General features: G+C 41.3%; 1 protein-coding gene across 1 annotated transcript in view; it reads left to right on the top strand.

Annotated features, from left to right (window-relative positions):
* Nucleotides 1–5,963: 5,963 nt before the first annotated feature.
* Nucleotides 5,964–19,083, top strand: part of LOC140201851 (BCL2/adenovirus E1B 19 kDa protein-interacting protein 3-like) — a 33,316-nt gene continuing 20,196 nt past the window's right edge. The window contains exons 1-2 of the mRNA XM_072266579.1: nucleotides 5,964–6,147; nucleotides 15,129–15,315. Coding sequence (XP_072122680.1) covers nucleotides 6,105–6,147; nucleotides 15,129–15,315 — 230 coding nt within the window. The 5' untranslated portion in view covers nucleotides 5,964–6,104. The remainder of the gene's footprint in view (nucleotides 6,148–15,128; nucleotides 15,316–19,083) is intronic.

Below are 19,083 nucleotides of genomic sequence, written 5' to 3'. Positions count from 1 at the left end.
CAGCTTCTGGCAGTCTATCATAAAAAAAATTCTGAGGCAGCAGCACTTGCGAAAAGAACTGTCCAGTGTTATGGGTAATTTTAGGACAGACAGGGGCGATATTCAATGAAGTGAAAGATAACATGGGTAGCTAAAGAAAATGGACAGTTCTGACCCGTGGGAAATATTAGTTTATGGACAATTTTCAGGAACTGTAACGGAACTGCCTAAATTGGTTCTCAGGGATGGTAACACGGGAACTGCCTACATTGGTTTGCTGCCACACTGTGGTGCTACAGTAAATATAGGTGATTCTTACAAATTCACCCTTTTAAATTGGAGCCTCCTAAATCCAAGACATCTCGAGGCTCCCAATGTCAGATTTCTTGAGTTTTGCTTAGCCTAGCCTACATACCAACATTTTTTTTCAATGTTTCCCCTGCTGGATACCAAGTTACCCTTGGCAAGAAGACATCAATGTTCAGTGAATGTCTATGTTGAAAGAAATTTGAAAACTACTTGTATATATTGTCTCAGGTAGCATGTGAAAGGGAATGATGTTGCCTGGAAATGATTCGAAAGAGCATAAATGCTGCTAAACTACGTGCCTAATCATTAGAATTGTGATGTACTAGCTATTTCCTGGTGTACTTCATGGAATGGAAATAACTACTAAGAAATCTTAATCTACATTCTGTATCACAAACAAAAGAAAATCTGCAGATGCTGGAAATTTGAGAAACACACAAAATGCTGGAGGATCTCAGCAGGCCAGGCAACATCTAGGAAAAGGGTATACTTTTCCCAGATGCTGCCTGGCCTGCTGAGTTCCAACATTCTGTGCGTTAGATTGATTGTATTTTTTGGAAAGTGCCTTGTTACAAATTATTGCCCATAATTTGGGTTAGAATTGTAAAAATTTCAATTATCTTATCTTGAAATAGCCTGCATGTCACTTTTGGAAAGGTTGTGAAGTGTTACACATTGGGAGATCAAAAGTACAGAGACAGTTCACAGCCAACTACAAGACTTTTAACAAAGTTGATGTGCAGAGGGATTTTGAGGTCCAAGTCCATAGGTCCCTAAAAGTGGCTTCACAGGTTGATAGGATGGTAAAGGGGTGTTGACAGTTGGTGCTGATGCTGTGGACTGAAGGGCCTGTTTGTATGACTCTGAAGAAGTGTGTCACTATTTCCGATTAAGGATATTTTCCCCCTTGTAGTTACCAATTTCTTATGATTGAACTGGTGCTTTTATTTTCTTCAGTCAAGTAAGTTAGACCCGAATTGTTATTAGTGTATAAGAAAAAAACTGCAGCTTCCCCCCCCCCCAAAGCCACCAATTTCTGTTATCAGCTCGTTAATGCAGAAAAAACATTCACACTCCTCTCCTATCAGAATCCTTTCTCTTCAGCCATTTGCCTTTCCTACCCACCAGGCTTCACCTATCACCTTCTAGCTATCACAAACATGGGAAAATACGTAGATGGTGGAAATCCAAAGCAAAGACCGGAATCATCGACTGTTTTCCATAGATGCTGCCTGGCCTGCTGAGTTCCTCCAGCATTTTTATGTGTGTGTTAACTTATAGCTCTCCTCCTTCCCCTACTCCCCCTCCCCTCCCCTACCTTTTTATTGTGTCCTCCTCCCGAAGAAAGGTCTTGTCCGGAAACGTTGACTTTTTTCCCCACTTCTATAGATGCTGCCTGGCCTGCTGAGTTCCTCCAGCATTTTTGCATGTATGTATGTGTGTGTGTGTGTGTGTTGCTTTGGACCATGAAGGCCCCGACTTCGAACCATGGCTACCATGTTTGTAAATCTCTGTGTAGTTGTAGGAGAGTTGTTAATCTTTGTATTTTGGGATGTGGATGTTGCTGGCAAACCTATCAAAGGGGACTGTTAAAGTGCCAAGTCCACTTTCCTTGCCTCTCCACCCTAGAAAGTTAATTGTGTGTGCAAATGAAGGAATAGCGATTGCACACGATGGTGTTTCTATGTAAATAAAAGGAGCTGATCTCTCAACAATTTGAGTTTTACATATACAGCCAGAGGCTACTGCAGAAACCATTGTCCTCCGGAAATGCTTAGAAGGGAAAAAATGGCATGTACTCCAATTTAAAACTGAGACAGTTATTCTTACGGAAAACTGCTAAACCACTTTCCCTCTCTCCAATGAGTCTGGTGTTGAAGGTCACGAACTATATTTAAAACCTTTTCCATCATGGAGGATAATACAGTGGCATGCAAAAGTTTGGGCACCCTGGTCAAAATTTCTGTTACTGTGAATAGCTAAGCGAGTGAAAGATGAACTGATTTCCAAAAGGCATAAAGTTAAAGATGACACATTCCTTTAATATTTTTAGCAAGAAAACTTTTTTATTTCCATCTTTTACAGTTTCAAAATAACAAAAAAGGAAAAGGGCCCAAAGGAAATGTTTGGGCACCCTGCATGGTTAGTACTTAGTAACACTCCCTTTGACAAGTATCACAGCTTGTAAACTCTTTTTGTAGCCAGCTAAGAGTCTTTCAATCCAGGCAGCATCTCTAGGAAGAGGTACAGTCGACGTTTTGGACCGAGACCCTTCGTCAGGACTAACTGAAAGAAGAGCTAGTAAGAGATTTGAGAGGGAGAGGGGGAGATCCAAAATGATAGGAGAAGACAGGAGAGGGAGGGATGGAGCCAAGAGCTGGACAGGTGATTGGCAAAAGGGATATGAGAGGATCATGGGACAGGAGGCCCAGGGAGAAGGGAAAGGGGGAGGGTGGGAAAACCCAGAGGATGGGCAAGGGGTATAGTCAGAGGGACAGAGGGAGAAAAAGGAGAAAAAGAGAGAAAGAATGTGTGTATATAAACAAACAACGGATGGGGTACGAGGGGGAGGTGGGGCATTAGCGGAAGTTAGAGAAGTCAATGTTCATGCCATCAGGTTGGAGGCTACCCAGATGGATGGAATATAAGGTGTTGTTCCTCCAACCTGAGTGTGGCTTCATCTTTACAGTAGAGGCGGCCATGGATAGACATATCAGAATGGGAATGGGATGTGGAATTAAAATGTGTGGCCACTGGGAGATCCTGCTTTCTCGGGCGGACAGAATGTAGGTGTTCAGCGAAACGATCTCCCAGTCTGCGTCGGGTCTCGCCAATATATAGAAGGCCACATCGGCAGCAACAGACGCGGTATATCACCCCAGCTGACTCACAGGTGAAGTGTCGCCTCACCTGGAAGGACTGTCTGGGGCCCTGAGTGGTGGTAAGGGAGCAAGTGTAAGACCATGGATCAAAACCCGGACTCCAGCAACGACCATGGATTCAACACCTCAGGGCATATTCAAAACCCAGACTCCAGCAATGACCATGGATCGCTACACATGCCCTCACACTTCCTCCCTTACCACCATTCAGGGCCCCAGACAGTCCTTTCAGGTGAGGCAACACTTCACCTGTGTCTCCCTGGGCCTCCTGTCCCATGATCCTCTCTCATCCCTTTTGCCAACCAACTGTCCAGCTCTTGGCTCCATCCCTCCCCCTCCTCCTATCATTTTGGATCTCTTCCCGCCCACCCCCTTTCAAATCTCTTACTAGCTTTTCTTTCAGTTAGTCCTGACGAAGGGTCTCGGCCAGAAACGTCGACTGTACCTCTTCCTAGAGATGCTGCCTGGCCTGCTGCGTTCACCAGCAACTTTGATGTGTGTTGCTTGAATTTCCAGCATCTGCAGAATTCCTCGTGTAAGAGTCTTTCAATTCTTGTTTGGGCCCAAGAATCTCACAGAACTAGAAGCCCTTTGCAAGGAAGAATGGGCGAAAATACCCAAACAAGAACTGAAAGATTCTTAGCTGGCTACGAAAAGCGTTTACAAGTTGTGATACTTGCCAAAGGGGGTGTTACTAAGTACTGACCCATGCAGGGTGCCCAAACTTTTGCTTTGGGCCCTTTTCCTTTTTTGTTATTTTGAAACTGTAAAGATGGAAATAAGTTTTCTTGCTTAAAATATTAAAGAAATGTGTCATCTTTAAGTACAAGCCTTTTAGAAATCAGGTCATCTTTTACTCGCTTAGCTATTCACAGTAACAGAAATTTTGACCGGGGTGCCCAAACTTATGCATGCCACTGTAACTTAAAGCTTTTTAAAATTAATTCTGATGTTTGATTAGCCTGTTGATATTTCCTTCTACTACACTTTTGAGAATGCAATTCCGATTTATTATAATCATTTGACAATTGTCATTGTTTTCCAGCAGGCCAGGGCTATTTGTAATATTGTAGAATACAAAAATGCAAGTCATTCCTATTTTAATTTCACAATATTGTAGGTTTCAAGCTGATATTTCTTTACAACGGTATTCCCTTGTGTAATTGTATCTGCTGATGAGAGAGATGTAGACAATTTCGTGTTTAAGGAAGTGGTGTTTTGTGGGGTGGATGTTATGATGTTTTACGCTTGCATGTTGCTTCAGTATTCTACCAGCTTGTGATCCCTCATTCACTGCTGCCTGTTGCTGATACTGCTTTAGAGACACTAGACTATTTAATAATGACAAATCGGATCTAACTTTCTACACCCTTCATAATAGATGTTAAAGTTTAGTCTCCTTTTGCTACTGAATAAATTGGCGATTGGTTTTCTATTGTCACATCCACTGAGATACAGTGAAAGGACCTGGACACATTGCAATAGATCAACGGCAGATGTAATCTCAATGGCTCATTGCACATGGCCTTAGACAACCTACGTCAGGATGCTGTTCATCGACTGTAGCTCAGCAGTTGACACTATCATTCCCACAATCCTGGGCCTCTGTATTGCCCTCTATAATTGGATCCTCGACTTCCTAACCAGAAGACCACAATCTGTGCGGATTGGTGATAATATCTCCTCCTCGCTGAGGATAAACACTGGTGAACCTCTGGTGTGTGCTTAGCCCACTACTCTAATCTCTCCATACCCATGACTGTGTGGCTAGGTATAGCTAAAATACCATCTATAAATTTGCTGAAGATACAACCATTGTCGGTAGAATCTCGGATGAAGGTGAGAGGGTGTATAGGAGTGAGATATATCAACTAGTGGAGTGGTGTCGCAGCAACAACCTCAGTAAGGCGAAAGAGCTATTTGTGGACTTCCAGAAGGGTAAGACAGAGGGATCAGAAGTGGAGAGAGAGCAGTTTCAAGTTCCTGGGTATCAAGATCTCTGAGGGCCCATAGAGAAGGCCAGACTGCGACTATACTTCATTAGGAGTTTGAAGAGATTTGGTATGTCAACAAAAACTTCTGTAGATGTACCGTGGAGAGCATTCTGCCAGGCTGCATCACTGTCTGGTATTGGGGTGGTGGGGCTATTGTACAGGACCGAAAGAAGCTGTAGAGGGTTGAAAGTTTAGTCGGTTCTATCTTGGGTACAAGCCTATAACATACCCAGGACATTTTCAAGGAGCAGTGACTCAGAAAGGCAGCGTCCATTATTATGGACTCCCAGCACCCAAGGGCCTGCCCTTTTCTCACCGTTACCATCAGGTAGGAGGTACATAGCCTGAAGTGACTCACGAATAGCTGCTTCCCCTCTAAATGGCCATTGAACCCGCGAACACTACCTCATTTTTAAAATGTATATAATTTGTTTTTGCATAATTTTAATCTATATACATAATTTGTAATGTATTTATTATTTTTTCTTCTAATAAACCTGATTCTGTATATCTGAGTCTTTACAGTGGGCTGTTTCCCTAATAAGCAATGATGGTTGCTATTATACCAGAGCCTAAATGCGAATGCATTGTTAGCAGTGCTATGTGTGGGCTGGAATATACAACTCTGACCCTTTCAGGGCATTTGTTAAGAGGGGCCAAGCTTTCATCTCCTCTGTCTCAGTGTCTTATACTGTGCTGTAAAGTTTCCAAAGACGCTGCGATGACACGCCCCTTGGAACTACTGCTGACGCCGGAACGCGATGACGCAATGACGACCGGCGTCCTTTCCTTGGCCCGACAACGGCTTGGCGCATGCGCGCTGATCTGGCAACCGAAAGCTGCCGAGTGGTTGCGTCGGGCCGGTGGGGAAATTCAAACACCGAGGGGACGGACGGCCGCCGACTCCCCGCGACCGGGCGCACAGCGGGGCAGGTGCACCATGGCTGCCGCACAGCCACCCATCGAAGAGACGGGACTCAACGGTGAGTGTGAGGAGACGTGTGCGTAGCCTGGGCAGCAACTTCCACCCCACAGCCTATCCATGGAGAAAGTGTGCAGGTTTTGGCGGAGCCGCCGCAACGACCTCCTGCGGCTCCAGCCGGCCGCTGACGGCCTCTCGTTTTCCGAGGCGGAAGCTGGTAAACAAAAACACGGCGGCGGAGGGGCGGAAATGTCGTCAGCTGACTGACATCTGCCCCCAGCCAATGAGATGGCGCTGCTGTGTGTCGGGCTGTGGTGCTGGCGGCTTTCGGCCAATGGAAAGTGGTAGGGGCGGGGTGAGCAGGGCCAGCTTGACTGTCTTGGCAACAGCTTTGGGCGAATAGTGGCCACGGCCCAGGATACTCCATGGCCTTTCTGGCAACTGTCCCCTTCTCATTCCAGGCCAGCTGCTCGGCAGCCAGGCGGAGGTGCTGGTTGGGTCTCAGAACCCACCTCACCTAAACCTAGCATATTTTATCCTGACCCCCTGAAACATTTCATGGCAACTGATGTCTCTGTGATTTGAGAGAGCTTGCTGTGCATGCATCGCAGGACTTAATAATCACTATATTTTGCTTTAGGGGGCACTTTGAAAAGTTGCAGTTTTCAGTTTCTTTCCATCCTCTTAAGCCTTCCATTCATATCCTGGTCTCTTAGTGAGGAGCATCTGTGCAGGATGTATGGCTAGTCTGCCAGTACAAATTTATCCTCCTATCCTTGTAAAAGTTAAACAATTCCCCCCTCCGCTTCTATACCCTACTGTGGTCTTTTACTACTTCTCACCCGCCTATTGCTTCCCCCCTTGGATCATCTCCTTCCCTTTCTCATATAGTCCACTTACCTCTCCTATCAGATTCCTTCTTCTCCAGCCCTTGACTTTTCCCGCCCACCTGGCTTCACCCATCACCTTCCAGCTAGCCTCCATCCCCATCCCCCCCCGACTTTTTTTATTCTGCCGTCTTCCTCCTTCCTTCTCAGTCCTGAAGAAGAGTCTCGGCCCAAAATGTCGACTGTTCATTCATTTCCATGGATGTTGCCTGACCTGCTGAGTTCCTCCAGCATTTTGTATGTTTTAAAATAGACTAGTAGTTATTTGTAATGTACATCTGCTAAATTGTCTCTATAAATGTGTATAGTTTATTTTGTACTACAGTGTGTTTGTGCCGGATTCCTTTCACCTGAAATTTCTTATATGTTATCGTTATCTACTCTGCATAAGGTTGAAACGCTGAAATTGTCTGTGTTATGTTCTGTTGGCTCTGATAGTATCGACAAAAGAATCGCATGGGTGGTTGATTTTGGTGAACAAAAATTGGAATAGATTTAACATTCCATAATAGAACACAACCATCTGCCTTGTTTGTGATCTTTTAATGTCACAGAATGGAGGAGTGCAGTGTTACCTAAACTATTAAATAAACTTTTCTTTATTACTGTTACTTTTAGAAAGGTAAAATTTCCATATTATAACACCTGTACTAATATGGACTTAATGCCATTCCATAGTTTCGCTAATAATGTGACGGTCCTTACATTTTCAAGCTGTTGCCTTACCGCTTGAGTTTCACTGTATTCATTTGTCATTTGTAGCCAATGTAAACAGAATACACCCTTTTAGTTTGCTATCCCGGAGGTGATTTAATCAGGGAGTGCCGAAAAACATTTGAACATAAGAGTGGCGTCACAAAGCACATAACTACTTAAGGAAATGGAGGCATGGCATTTGGGTCACCAGATTCATACATAGGTATTTTGAGTCTAACTGTGGTATTTACAATAGGCTGCATGGAGAAAAATATATACAATTACTCTGTAACAGTAGCCAGAATTTCCTGAAACTATAAACTGTTGAAAAGGATTGACTCGGTTTTGCTGTACATCTTTGCTTTTCAGTGATTTTGTTTGTAAACAATTATAAGTTGCCAAACCAGGTCTGAATTGAAGAAATCATCCAGTGATTTTATCAAACATTTTATTGTAGTGCATGAAATTGTTTCCTTAGTAATTGAGAATTTCGTTAATATATATAGCTCTAAGAAAAAGTTTGAACCCTTTGCAGTTTCCTGCATTAATTACTCATAAAATGTAGTCTAATCTTCATTTAAGTCACAATAATAGACAAACGCAATCTACCTAAACTAATAACACACAAACAATTGTACTACTTCTTGAGTACTTTATACCATATAAACAATCACAGTCTGGGTTCATAAAAGTATATGAACCTCTGGGGTAATGCCTTCTACAAAAGCTATTTGGATTAGGTGTTCCAATCATTGAGATGAGACTGGAGGTGTGGGTTGTAGAGGTGCCCTGTCCTGTATATAAAAAAAACACAGTCAGTTTACTGACAGCCTGCTCTTCTCAAGAAAGATCTGTTTATGTGCATCATGCCTCGATCAAAACAAATTTCAAAGGTCCTTAGAAGAAGAATTGTAGAGATGAATGGACTTGGAAAAGGCTACAAAAGCGTTTCTAAAGACCTGGGTGTTTATCAGTCCACAGTAATAGAAACTGTCTACAAATGGAGGAAATTTATTGTTGCTACTCTCCCTTGGAGAGGGTGTCCTGCAAAGATTGCACCAGGAGCACAATGTATAATGTTGAAGGAGGTGAAAAAGAATCCATGGGCAACAGCAAAAGACTTGCAGTAATCTCTAAAACTTGCTAAAGTCTCTGTTCATGTGTCCACTACAAGAAAAACACTAAACAAGAATGGTGTTCATGGAAGGACACCATGTAGGAAACCACTGTTCTCCAAAATCTGCTTCATGTCTCAAGTTTGCAGAAGACCTCAATGTTCCACAATGTTTATGAGGCAATGCTCGGTGGACAGATGAGCCAAAAGTTGAATTCTTTTGACAGAATGCACACCGCTTTGTTTGGAGGAAAAAGGGCACTGCACACCAACACCAAAACCTCATCCCAGCTGTGAAACATGGTGGAAGGAGCATCGTGGTTTGGGGCTGCTTTGCTGCCTTGATGGAACAATGAATCAAAATTGTATCAAGTCATTTTACAGGAGAATGTTAGGGTTGCGGTCTGTCACCTGAAGCTTAATAGAAGTTGGATGATGCAACAAGACAATGATCTGAAAGACAAAAGTAAATCAATAACAATGGTTTAAATAGAAGAAAATTCGTGATTTGGAATGGCCCGGTCAGAGTCTAGTCCTTAACCCAATAGAGATGCTGGGGCATGACTTGAAGAGGGCTGTTCGTGTAAGGTATCCCAGAAATACTGATGAACTGAAGCAGTTTTGTCTGGAGGAATGGTCTAAGATTCCTTCTTATGTTGTGTAAGTCTGATCAGCAGCTACAGGAAACGTTGGGTGGGGGTTCTACCAGTTAATAAATACTTTTTATCACATACTTTTTCCAACCTGGACTGGGACTGTGAATGACTAAACAATGTGTTCAATAAAGATATGAAAAGGACAATTGTTTGTGTGTTATTAGTTTAGGCAGATTATGTTTGTCTATTATTGTGACATAGATAAAGATCAGACCACATTTTATGAGTAATTAATGCAGAAAACCAGGTAATTGCTAAGAGTTCACAAATTTTTTCTTGCAACTGTATCTCATTGGTGTTTGGAGCTTTGATTATATTGGATCTTTTTTTCTAGGCTCTTCAATAGTTCCATTATACAATATACAACCTGAAATTCCTACTCTTCACAGTCATCCACAAAAACAGATGAGTGCCCTGAAGAATAAGTGAAAGTAAAAATATTAGATCCACAAAGCCCCCACTCCCCCCCACACAAGCAACAACAAAGCAATGACCCTCCCTTTCTCCCACTTCAGCAAAAAAAAGCATAGCACCTACCCACCAAGCAAAGCACCCGAGAAAGACTATGATCTGCAGTACAACAAAAACTAATCGTTCACCTGACAATTCAACATACTGAAGGCTCTTTCTCTCCTTCCCTAATAAATGGACAAAGAGGTGTCGCCCTTTCACAGTGAAAGGGGACACCAACAAGGACAAACAACTTGCCAATTTATGGTGTTAAAGTCTGTCACGCTGCTTTTTTTGAGTTCCCTGACTTGAGAATCGGCAACAACCTCCCCACCAATGATAGAGAGAGAGATTAAAGGTAGAAATTAAGTTGTTCCTGCAGATGAGCTTGCAGATACGGTGTTGAGCACCATCGTAGCTCCGCTCTTTGACAAGTATAAGCCTTTTAAGTTGCTTTTTGTGGCAGCATCCAACACTTAGTGTCATGGAAGTTAATTTTTCACAAAATTCAGTGCTTTGACAGGGTGGTATTTACGTGGGAAGTAGCTGAGGGGGAGATATGTTTTTTTAAACTAGTGAATCAAGTAAAAAGAAAGTAGAAAATACAAGATGCTTGGCAGTGATAGAAACCCTTATCCCTTCCTCAGAACTAATTCAGTCTTGGTTGAGAGCCAATCTGGAAAGTGTAGATAGTGGTCTGTTCTATGGAATAATTAACATTAATATATGCTTCCTCTAAACATTTTCTGCATTTGAGTTCCACAAGTAGCTGCTATTTATATAATATTTAAATTGCATTAGAGTTAAATGAGGAAGATGAAAACTCAGAACATCTGGATGCTTTGAGTAAGTCTATATTAAACAGATAACAAAAGGTTAATGTTTAACTGATAACCGTTGTTAACAAGTGAAGGAAAGCGATGAATAGTGGCACAGAGACTGTCAGTAGCAGTCATTAGCATGAAAATAAGTACACCAAATTTGGAATGTTCTCATTGATATGGTCGGATCCTGCTTGTTTTTCAGACCTTGTCAAATTATGTTAGTGTCATGTTATATTTAAGCAAATCCTCACTGCCTTTGTGCAATGAGATACAATTCCTCTCATAAAATCTCGTTCTGCTTAAACATTTTATTGGTATGTAAAAATACATTGAATACTAAGCAACACATACAAACTGCTGGAGGAACAGCAGGTCAGGTAGCGTCTATGGAAATGAATAGGTAGTCGACATTTCAGGCCCTTCTTCAGGACTGAGAAGGAAATGGGAAGATAGCCGAATAAAAAGGTGGAGGAAGGTGATAGGTGAAGCGAGGTGGCTAGGAAAGGTCGAGGGTTGGAAAAGGAATTTCATAGGAGAGGAGAGTGGACCACAGGAAAAGGGAAGGAGGAGGGGTCTGTTGTGACTGTGACAAAGTAACCAGAAGACACAGAAGCTGGTGATATAGAAGTCTTTATTCTGAACGACAAGCAGGCATTATTCCAGAGACACTCTTGGAAGAAGAGGCTTCATGACCCAATATTACATCACATTTTATATATTAAAGAACAAAGGTAACAGCAGGACAATTTCCAGAGTTACAATGCATTCTTAATGCTTCCTTTCAGTTTCAAGCACCTACAGCTTCCCACCAATACACCCAAAATGAGTGTTAATAATCTCGCACTCATGCATACGCAGACACCTCAAGTGAATGAATGTTTCTTGGTTTGCAATCATCCAAGTCCACAGCTCCAGAAAGATAATTGTTTTGGACTGCATTTTAAATTCAATCTACAGTCTGAAGACTGATTGCTGTTGAAAATAATATTTGTTATGTTCCATAACTCCAGAATATGCCCAAACAGGGACCCAGGGGAAATAATACACAGGTGAGAGGAGATGAAAGGTCAGAGTGGGAAATAAAGGAAGTGAGAGGTGGGGGGAATTGAATATTAAATAGTTTTAAAGCAAGGGTTCCAAACCTGGGGTCCACAGACCCTTTGGTTAATGGTAGGGATCTATGGCATAAAAAAGGTTAGGAACTCCTATATTAAAAGTCTACTGTACAGACAGAACATCTTATGCTTATAGCTGATGTCAATTTGCAAAAGGGTCATTACACTGGTATCTTAATTCCTACATTTAATTGTGCTGCACTTATCAAGTAATAGGCTATTAATGGAAGTTCTTAGTTTGAACTGTTGATTTCTGTTGGACCGGAGAATTAAATTTGCTAGGTTCTTCCATCTGCAGAATCTTTTGTGTCTAGATTTGTTTCGATTCCATTGAGATATAGAGGGAAGCTCATTTAAAATAAAGCTTGTAAGCTGAAGTTTTCATTGGTAATTCTAATGAATGATAAAAGTCAAATGGATTCCTAATTGTAATCATGAATAAATAAATTAGAGCCTGCAAGCATTAGTCATAAGAAGAAATTTGTTGTAATTTGACCTTTTGGTTGCATTTTAAAACAAGAAGCCCTTTTTATGAGAAAGGTAATCGTTGTTTTAATTCCACACATTACTGTCTTTATACTTATATAATTACGTGTGATAAAAATAAACTTGGTTGGAGCTTAAGTACTAACCAGCAATGCAGGCAGAGAAGTGATCAAAAGAAAGTCTTGGCATGCTGCCACAACTCCCAGTGCCTCAGAATTTCCTCGTTCATAATTATAGTGAAGAAGGCCATTTGGCCCATCAAATCTATGCCGGTTCCCAGTGGAATCTGGTTTTGCAAGTTCTTTTCCTGTAACCCATTCTTCACTTGTCATTTAACAAACTCCCACCACCATTCTGCCATCGGCCACCTACACTAGGAGCAATTTACTCTGTCTAGTTAACCTATCAGTATGGCATTGGTAAGTGGGACACAATTGGAACACCTGCAGAATGTGGTTCAACCATGTGGTTAGAGGTAGGAATGTGTGGAGTGTGCGCTATCACCCAGGGTCAGGATTGCATCTTCTGGAGTTCTGAGATAGCTGCACAACCACAGTATCACTGTGCCACCTCGGTGCAGACAATGATGATATGTGGCAATGTAAATGAGGTCTACAGACTTATAATACATAAACCTATTTCTAGGAATAGGTGTTTATGTAAGTAAGGATTAAACTGCTTCCTTCTCCCAATTTGGTCAGTGTTGGCCATTGAAGTGTGTCTCAACGTCATTTGGTTCCTGTAATGATTAGTATCCTTTGCTGTAATAGATGTGAGGGCAGCAAACGTTGGGAAAGGTGGTGTCAGATATCTCAAGTAGATTTTCAGCTACGGTTTGAGGTACAAGTTTGTGCTATTCTTGTACCACTTAGTGTTGTTGCAAAACAGCTGATGTGGAACATATTTTCCTCCTTCAGCAGTAGAGATTGAGTAAAGCAAATTCTGAATTCAGATAGTGTGCAGATTAGTATTCTGAAAAGTAAACTGTCCTCTGTTAGCATATTGATTAAATGCCATGTGCACTCTAAAGGAATTTCAACGCCACTGTTTTTAGCAATGATGTTCCTTCAACGCATTGTATTTATTGTATGCTCCAAGTAGTTATGACTGTGGAAAGGTAGGTCAATCCTTATACTTGCAGCTTTTCATCACTTGCTTGTTAAAATATCTGCCCTCTTACCTTTGCTGAGTTAATGATGAAGACCTTTTTAATTAATTATTGAGTGTTTATAGGGCTGTGTTCATATGTGGATAAATTGAAATAAGCCCAGGCATGATTAAATCGTATACACATTTATGTTGAGTATGCTGAAGTAATGTCTAGAGTGATTTAACTTACAGTTATATCATAGAGCAGATTGTATATGTCATAGTTAGAAGGTATTTTTTCAATTTACGTGTGACACAGTAGTGTAGAGGTTAATGTATTCAAGGTTTAATTAACCAGATTATTGCCACTATCTATGTGTAGCTTGTATGTTCTTCCCATGACTGTATGGCTTTCTTTCAGATGCCCCAGTTTCCTCCCATGTTCCAAAGACATATGAGTGAATTGTGGGACACAAAACAACACACTTCATTATGTTTTGATGTGCATGTGACAAATAAAGCTATTTCTACTTAAAATCCGAAGAAATTAAGCATATTCTTTAGAAAACATTTTGAATTGAGATGATAGAGCAGAAGCTACCAGATGTCCATGATCATTTGAAGAATTGCAATGGTTTGCAGAGTTTTTCCTTTAGACATAGGGTAAATATGAGAAAATAAAGTCATTTGAAACTCTTACTTGGGACCAGCCAAACTCTGTGCCCTTTTCACCCATCAGCTCTGTGCTTGATGGTCTTTAGTGACAATCAGTAAACTAATGCCTTTTTAGAATCATGGGCCTTTCCTCCAAATTCCTCTGTTGTCTTGCACTCATTTCTGTAACCGCATCCAGTCCTGTAATCCTATTATAATTCTAGCTTAATTGTTAGAATTTAATTATTCTAACTTGAGGTAGCAATTTCTTCTAGCTCCTAGAAGTCCCTTCCTGAAACTTTCCATATCTTTCCTTGATTACATTCTCCTTCCTTGAAAGTCTACCTTTCACCACACTACTTGTCATTTATCCTACCCTAATATTTCCATCTGTGGTTTGGCATCAGTTTTAATTTAATCACCAATCTGTGAAACATAATAAAATATTTTGCATGTGTTGTGAGTGTTATGTAAACAGAAGCCATTTAAATCTATGCTGTCTCCTGTAACTTATAGTTTAAACCCTAGTTTTAGATTTCCCCAAGTGAAATATCTTTGTCATCCCTAAATATTGAGCAAGATCAAAAGATTGTGGCAGTGCAAATGTGAAATTATTCCACGACATTTGTACAGCTCCTGCCATCTCTCCCCCCGAAGGGTTAATATTCCAAGTGAGTTTCTGAAGTGTTTACTGTGGTGTCATAAAGGGATTTGCACATTCCTCTTAAGTAATCTTGTCTGGCAGCTACAAAAGGAAACCTGTGGGGCATTGCAAAGTACAAAGGGTATAGAGCAACATTTATTAATTTTGTTCAACGCAGGGGAACTGGGGAGGGGACGTTCTCTAAGAATGGAAAAGTATTCCAATCAGTACATATACTGGAAACTATTAATGACATTTACAGAAGGATTTATTGGTAAATATCCAAATGAAATTTGCTGCCTGGTGTTTGTATTTGAAATACATCCATTGTAGCATTAATAACTGAATGAATTTAACATACAGCCTTCAAGAGAGAAGAAAGAAAATTGCATTCTAGATATCACCTTTGTTATTCTTAAAACCTTTAGGTTCTTGGGTGGAGTTGCACATAAAGAACAATGGGAATGGGAATGATAATGGTGCTGGGCGAAATGGAGGGTTGGAACATGTGCCCTCATCATCCTCCATCCATGACGGAGACATGGAAAAAATCCTTTTGGACGCCCAGCATGAATCTGGTCAGAGTAGCTCGAGGGGAAGTTCCCATGCTGACAGGTAAAGAATTACCAATGAATATAACATTTAAGAAAACTGCACTCTTGATTTACAAAAGTGAAATCTTTTTAGGGCTGCTTTCTCTTTTGCTCAAAATTAAGTCTTCTGTGTACTCACAGTGCTGATTTTATGCAATTTTATTTTAACAATGTTCTATTTGTTCTTTTAGGATTGTTTCCTTGTAGTGTTTTGCAAAAAAAAGGATATTCTCCTGCACGGATGTACCATATTGCGCACTAGGAAGATAGATGCAGATGTCTTTGATCCCACTGTGTTCCACATGCTTGCGACTAATTTAGAGCCAGGTGTTATGCAGCTCAGAAATGGGCACTTCACCCAACTTGCTCATATGGACCAAGCTGCCTTCCTGGCTGGTCCGATTCACCTGCGTATGGCCTGTATCCCTCTAAACCAGGGATCCCTAACCTTTATTTTATGCCATGAACCAATACCATTATCCATGCACCCCAGGTTGGGACTCCCTGCTCTAAAACTTTATTATCCATGTATCTGTCTGAATTCCTTTTTTAATCATTATAATTGTACCTGCATTTATCACTTCCTCTGGCAGCCTACTACTGCCTTGTATGTGGAAAAAAAAATCCCCTGTGTTTCCTTTAATTTTTTCCACTCACACCTTTTGAAATCATAAAAGTTTCTACTTTTATGCTCCTCTACTTTGTTGGGCAGGGTGTGGGAAGATGGAGAAAGAATGTGACCATTCAGTCTATATGTTTCCCCTAGTTTTATAAACCTTAGTAGGGTCACCCCTCAGATTCCTACATTCCAACCTATCCAGACTCTCCAGTCCCAGTTACATCCTCGTGAATCCTTTATGTACCCTTTCCAGCTTTTGTGCTTTTCATCAGTTATTGCCCCTACTTCAGTCTTCACCCACGAGCTTCGTCCATGTTGTTGACAACTGCATATTCAGTGGTACATCCAGTTTTGAGTTGGATGGTTGTGGGGCAAAAAAATTGTTTAAAAATTGAGGCAATGCACATAAAATGCTGGAGGAACTCGGCAGGCCAGGCAACATCTATGGAAAAGAGTACAGTTGACATTTTGCGCTGAGACCCTTTAGCAGGACTGGAGAAAAAAAGATGAGTAGATTTAAAAGGTAGGAGGAGGGGAGGGAGAAACAACAGGTGATAGGTGAAACTGGGGGGGGGGGAGTGAAGTAAGGAGCTGGGAAATTGATTGGTGAAAGAGATACAGGGATGGAGATGGGGAAATTTAATAGAGGATAGAAAGCCATTGAAGAAAGAAAAGTGGGGAGGAGTGCCGGGGAAGTGATGAGCAGGCAAGGAGATAAGGTGAGAGAGGGGAATGGTGAAAGGAGGCGGGAGGGGTCATTACCGGAAATTCAAGAAATTGATGCTCTTGCCATCAGGTTGGAGGATCCAGATAGAATATAAGGTGTTGTCCCTCCAACCTGAGCATCGATTCCTCGAACTTCCAGTAATGCCTTCCCCTTCACCATTCCTCATCTCCTTTTCCCTCTCTCACCTTATCTCCTTGCCTGCCCATCAGCTCCCTCTGGTGCTCCTTCCCCTTTTTTCTTACCCCTTTTCCTTCTGTCCTCTCCTATTATATTCCCCCCTTCTCCAGCTCTGTATCCCTTTGACCAATCAACTTCCCAACTCTTCACCTTACCCCTCTCCTCTCCTGGTTTCACCTATCACCTTGTGTTTCTCCCACCCCTTCTTCCACTTTTTAAATCCACTCCTCATCCTTTTTTTTTCTCCAGTCTTGCTGAAGGGTCTCAGCCCAAAACGTTGACTGTACTCTTTTCCATAAATGCTGCCTGGCCTATAGAGTTCCTCCAGCATTTTGTGTGTTGCTTGCATTTCCAGCACGTGCAGAGTTTCTCTTGTTTGTTGAATAATTGATTTTGATTGCAATGTGTTGAAGGTCATTAGAATCACAGAGCATTCCAGCATACCTGGGTACATGCTATCAGTGATACCTATCTCCACTGATCTCATTTGCCCACAGTAGGCCTGTCAATATCTTTAAACATCGTATTTCCATCTGCTTTATTTCCTCTGGAAGCTCATTCCAAATATTCACCACCTCCTGCTTGGGAAAAACCTATCCCCTCAGGTCTCTTAAGTTTCTCTTCTCACATCTTAAACCTATCCCCTCTAGTTCTCGACTCCGTGCCCTGAAGAAAAAGATTCTTATTATTTGCCCTGCCTATGCCCCTCAGAATTTTATAAATATCTATAGGGTCACTCCTCAGCCTCTTTCATACCATTGAGAATAAGCTCATTTATTTTTATAAATCTGTGTAATGCTGAATATAATTGGGGTTTGAAGAATAACGAGTAATTTTTTTAAACCAAATGCTTGTTTAGAAATATGTCTGTGAATTTGCCTTTTCATCAAAAAAATCCTGGCAATACATTCAAAGTACATATATTATCAAAGTGTGTATGCATTATACAACCTTGAGATTCGTCTTCCTACGAATAGCCACAAAGCAAGAAACCCAAAAGTACCCATTAAAAAAGACCAACAAACACCAAACGTGCAGAGTGAGAGAAAAAACAAGTAGTGCAAGTGATGAAAGTAAGCAAATGGCATTTAGAACAAAAGTGAGTCCTCAGACACGAAGCCCGGAGCAGGCCCACGGCTGCAGTGCAGCGAGCAGAACCAGTCCAATCCTCGCCTCTGGTCCTGACACCCTGCCTTTTCAATCCATCCAGCAATATTTGTTGATTACTCTTTTATTGGTTAGCAATTTATTTTGTCCCACTGTACAAAAAAACTGCAGAATGGTGAGGACTTTGCAGAGGAGCATCACTAAATAAATTTTACTACTTTGTGATTATTGGCTGTCATGGTTCTTTGTAGAATTGTGTGAAGTTTCATCTTTCATTTTGTACTGTAGCTTTGTTTGGTATGAAATCAATATTTGGCAGTTTCTTTTAAGATGGCGCTGGTGAAACACAGCGATGCCTTACTGGCAGCAAACAAATCTACTAAATACTCAATTAATCGCACTTATTCTGGACAATGATCACTGTAATCAATAGCCTATAACTTCCCTTTCGGCATTGAGCTTTTGAACCTCCTGTACGACCTGGCATTTTTGCGGTGTGAACTGAAGTTTCGAAGGTGCAGAATGGTTGTGGTGTGGCCTGTATGAACCAAATTGAGGCGGCAAGGCCCAGGCCTGAGAGAGAGGGACAAGCCGATGTTTGACCAGTTTAAACAACTGGCCAGATTGGAAAGGTCAAGTTGTCAGGGCTGGAGGTGAAGGATGGGCCGGTTTACTCGTCTCTGCACTGAACTGAGACCGCGGCCTACAACTAACAGGCTCCTGGACCGGCTGCAGCAGTGATTGGCTTCGTGGCTGTGAATTCATTTTTGTAAACTTTAGTTCTGAATGTTATGTGCTTACTTTTGATTGTGTAATTTGTTCTTTTTTTTTGGCACGTTGGGTGTTTGACAATCTTTTTTAAATTGGTTCTATTGAGTTTTTTCTGTGGCTGCCTGTAAGGAGACAAATCTCAGGGTTGTATATAGTATACATACTTTGATAATGAATGTACTTTGAACTTTGGGTTTTTTAGAGCAACATTAATTTGACCAAACAAATTGGGGACATTTTCACTGGTCATGTTGAGTTGGCTATGTCACTAATTTGTCTTACTTGTACATGTTTGAAAAAAGGTTTCTTATTCTATTCTTGTGATAACACAGACATTGCTTTATCCTAGGTGACATGTTCAATAACATAAGATTTATTTAAATGAGTCG

Source organism: Mobula birostris, chromosome 8 (assembly GCF_030028105.1).
Source record: "Mobula birostris isolate sMobBir1 chromosome 8, sMobBir1.hap1, whole genome shotgun sequence".
NCBI lineage: Eukaryota > Metazoa > Chordata > Chondrichthyes > Myliobatiformes > Myliobatidae > Mobula > Mobula birostris.
This window is presented reverse-complemented; position numbering and strand designations above follow the sequence as displayed.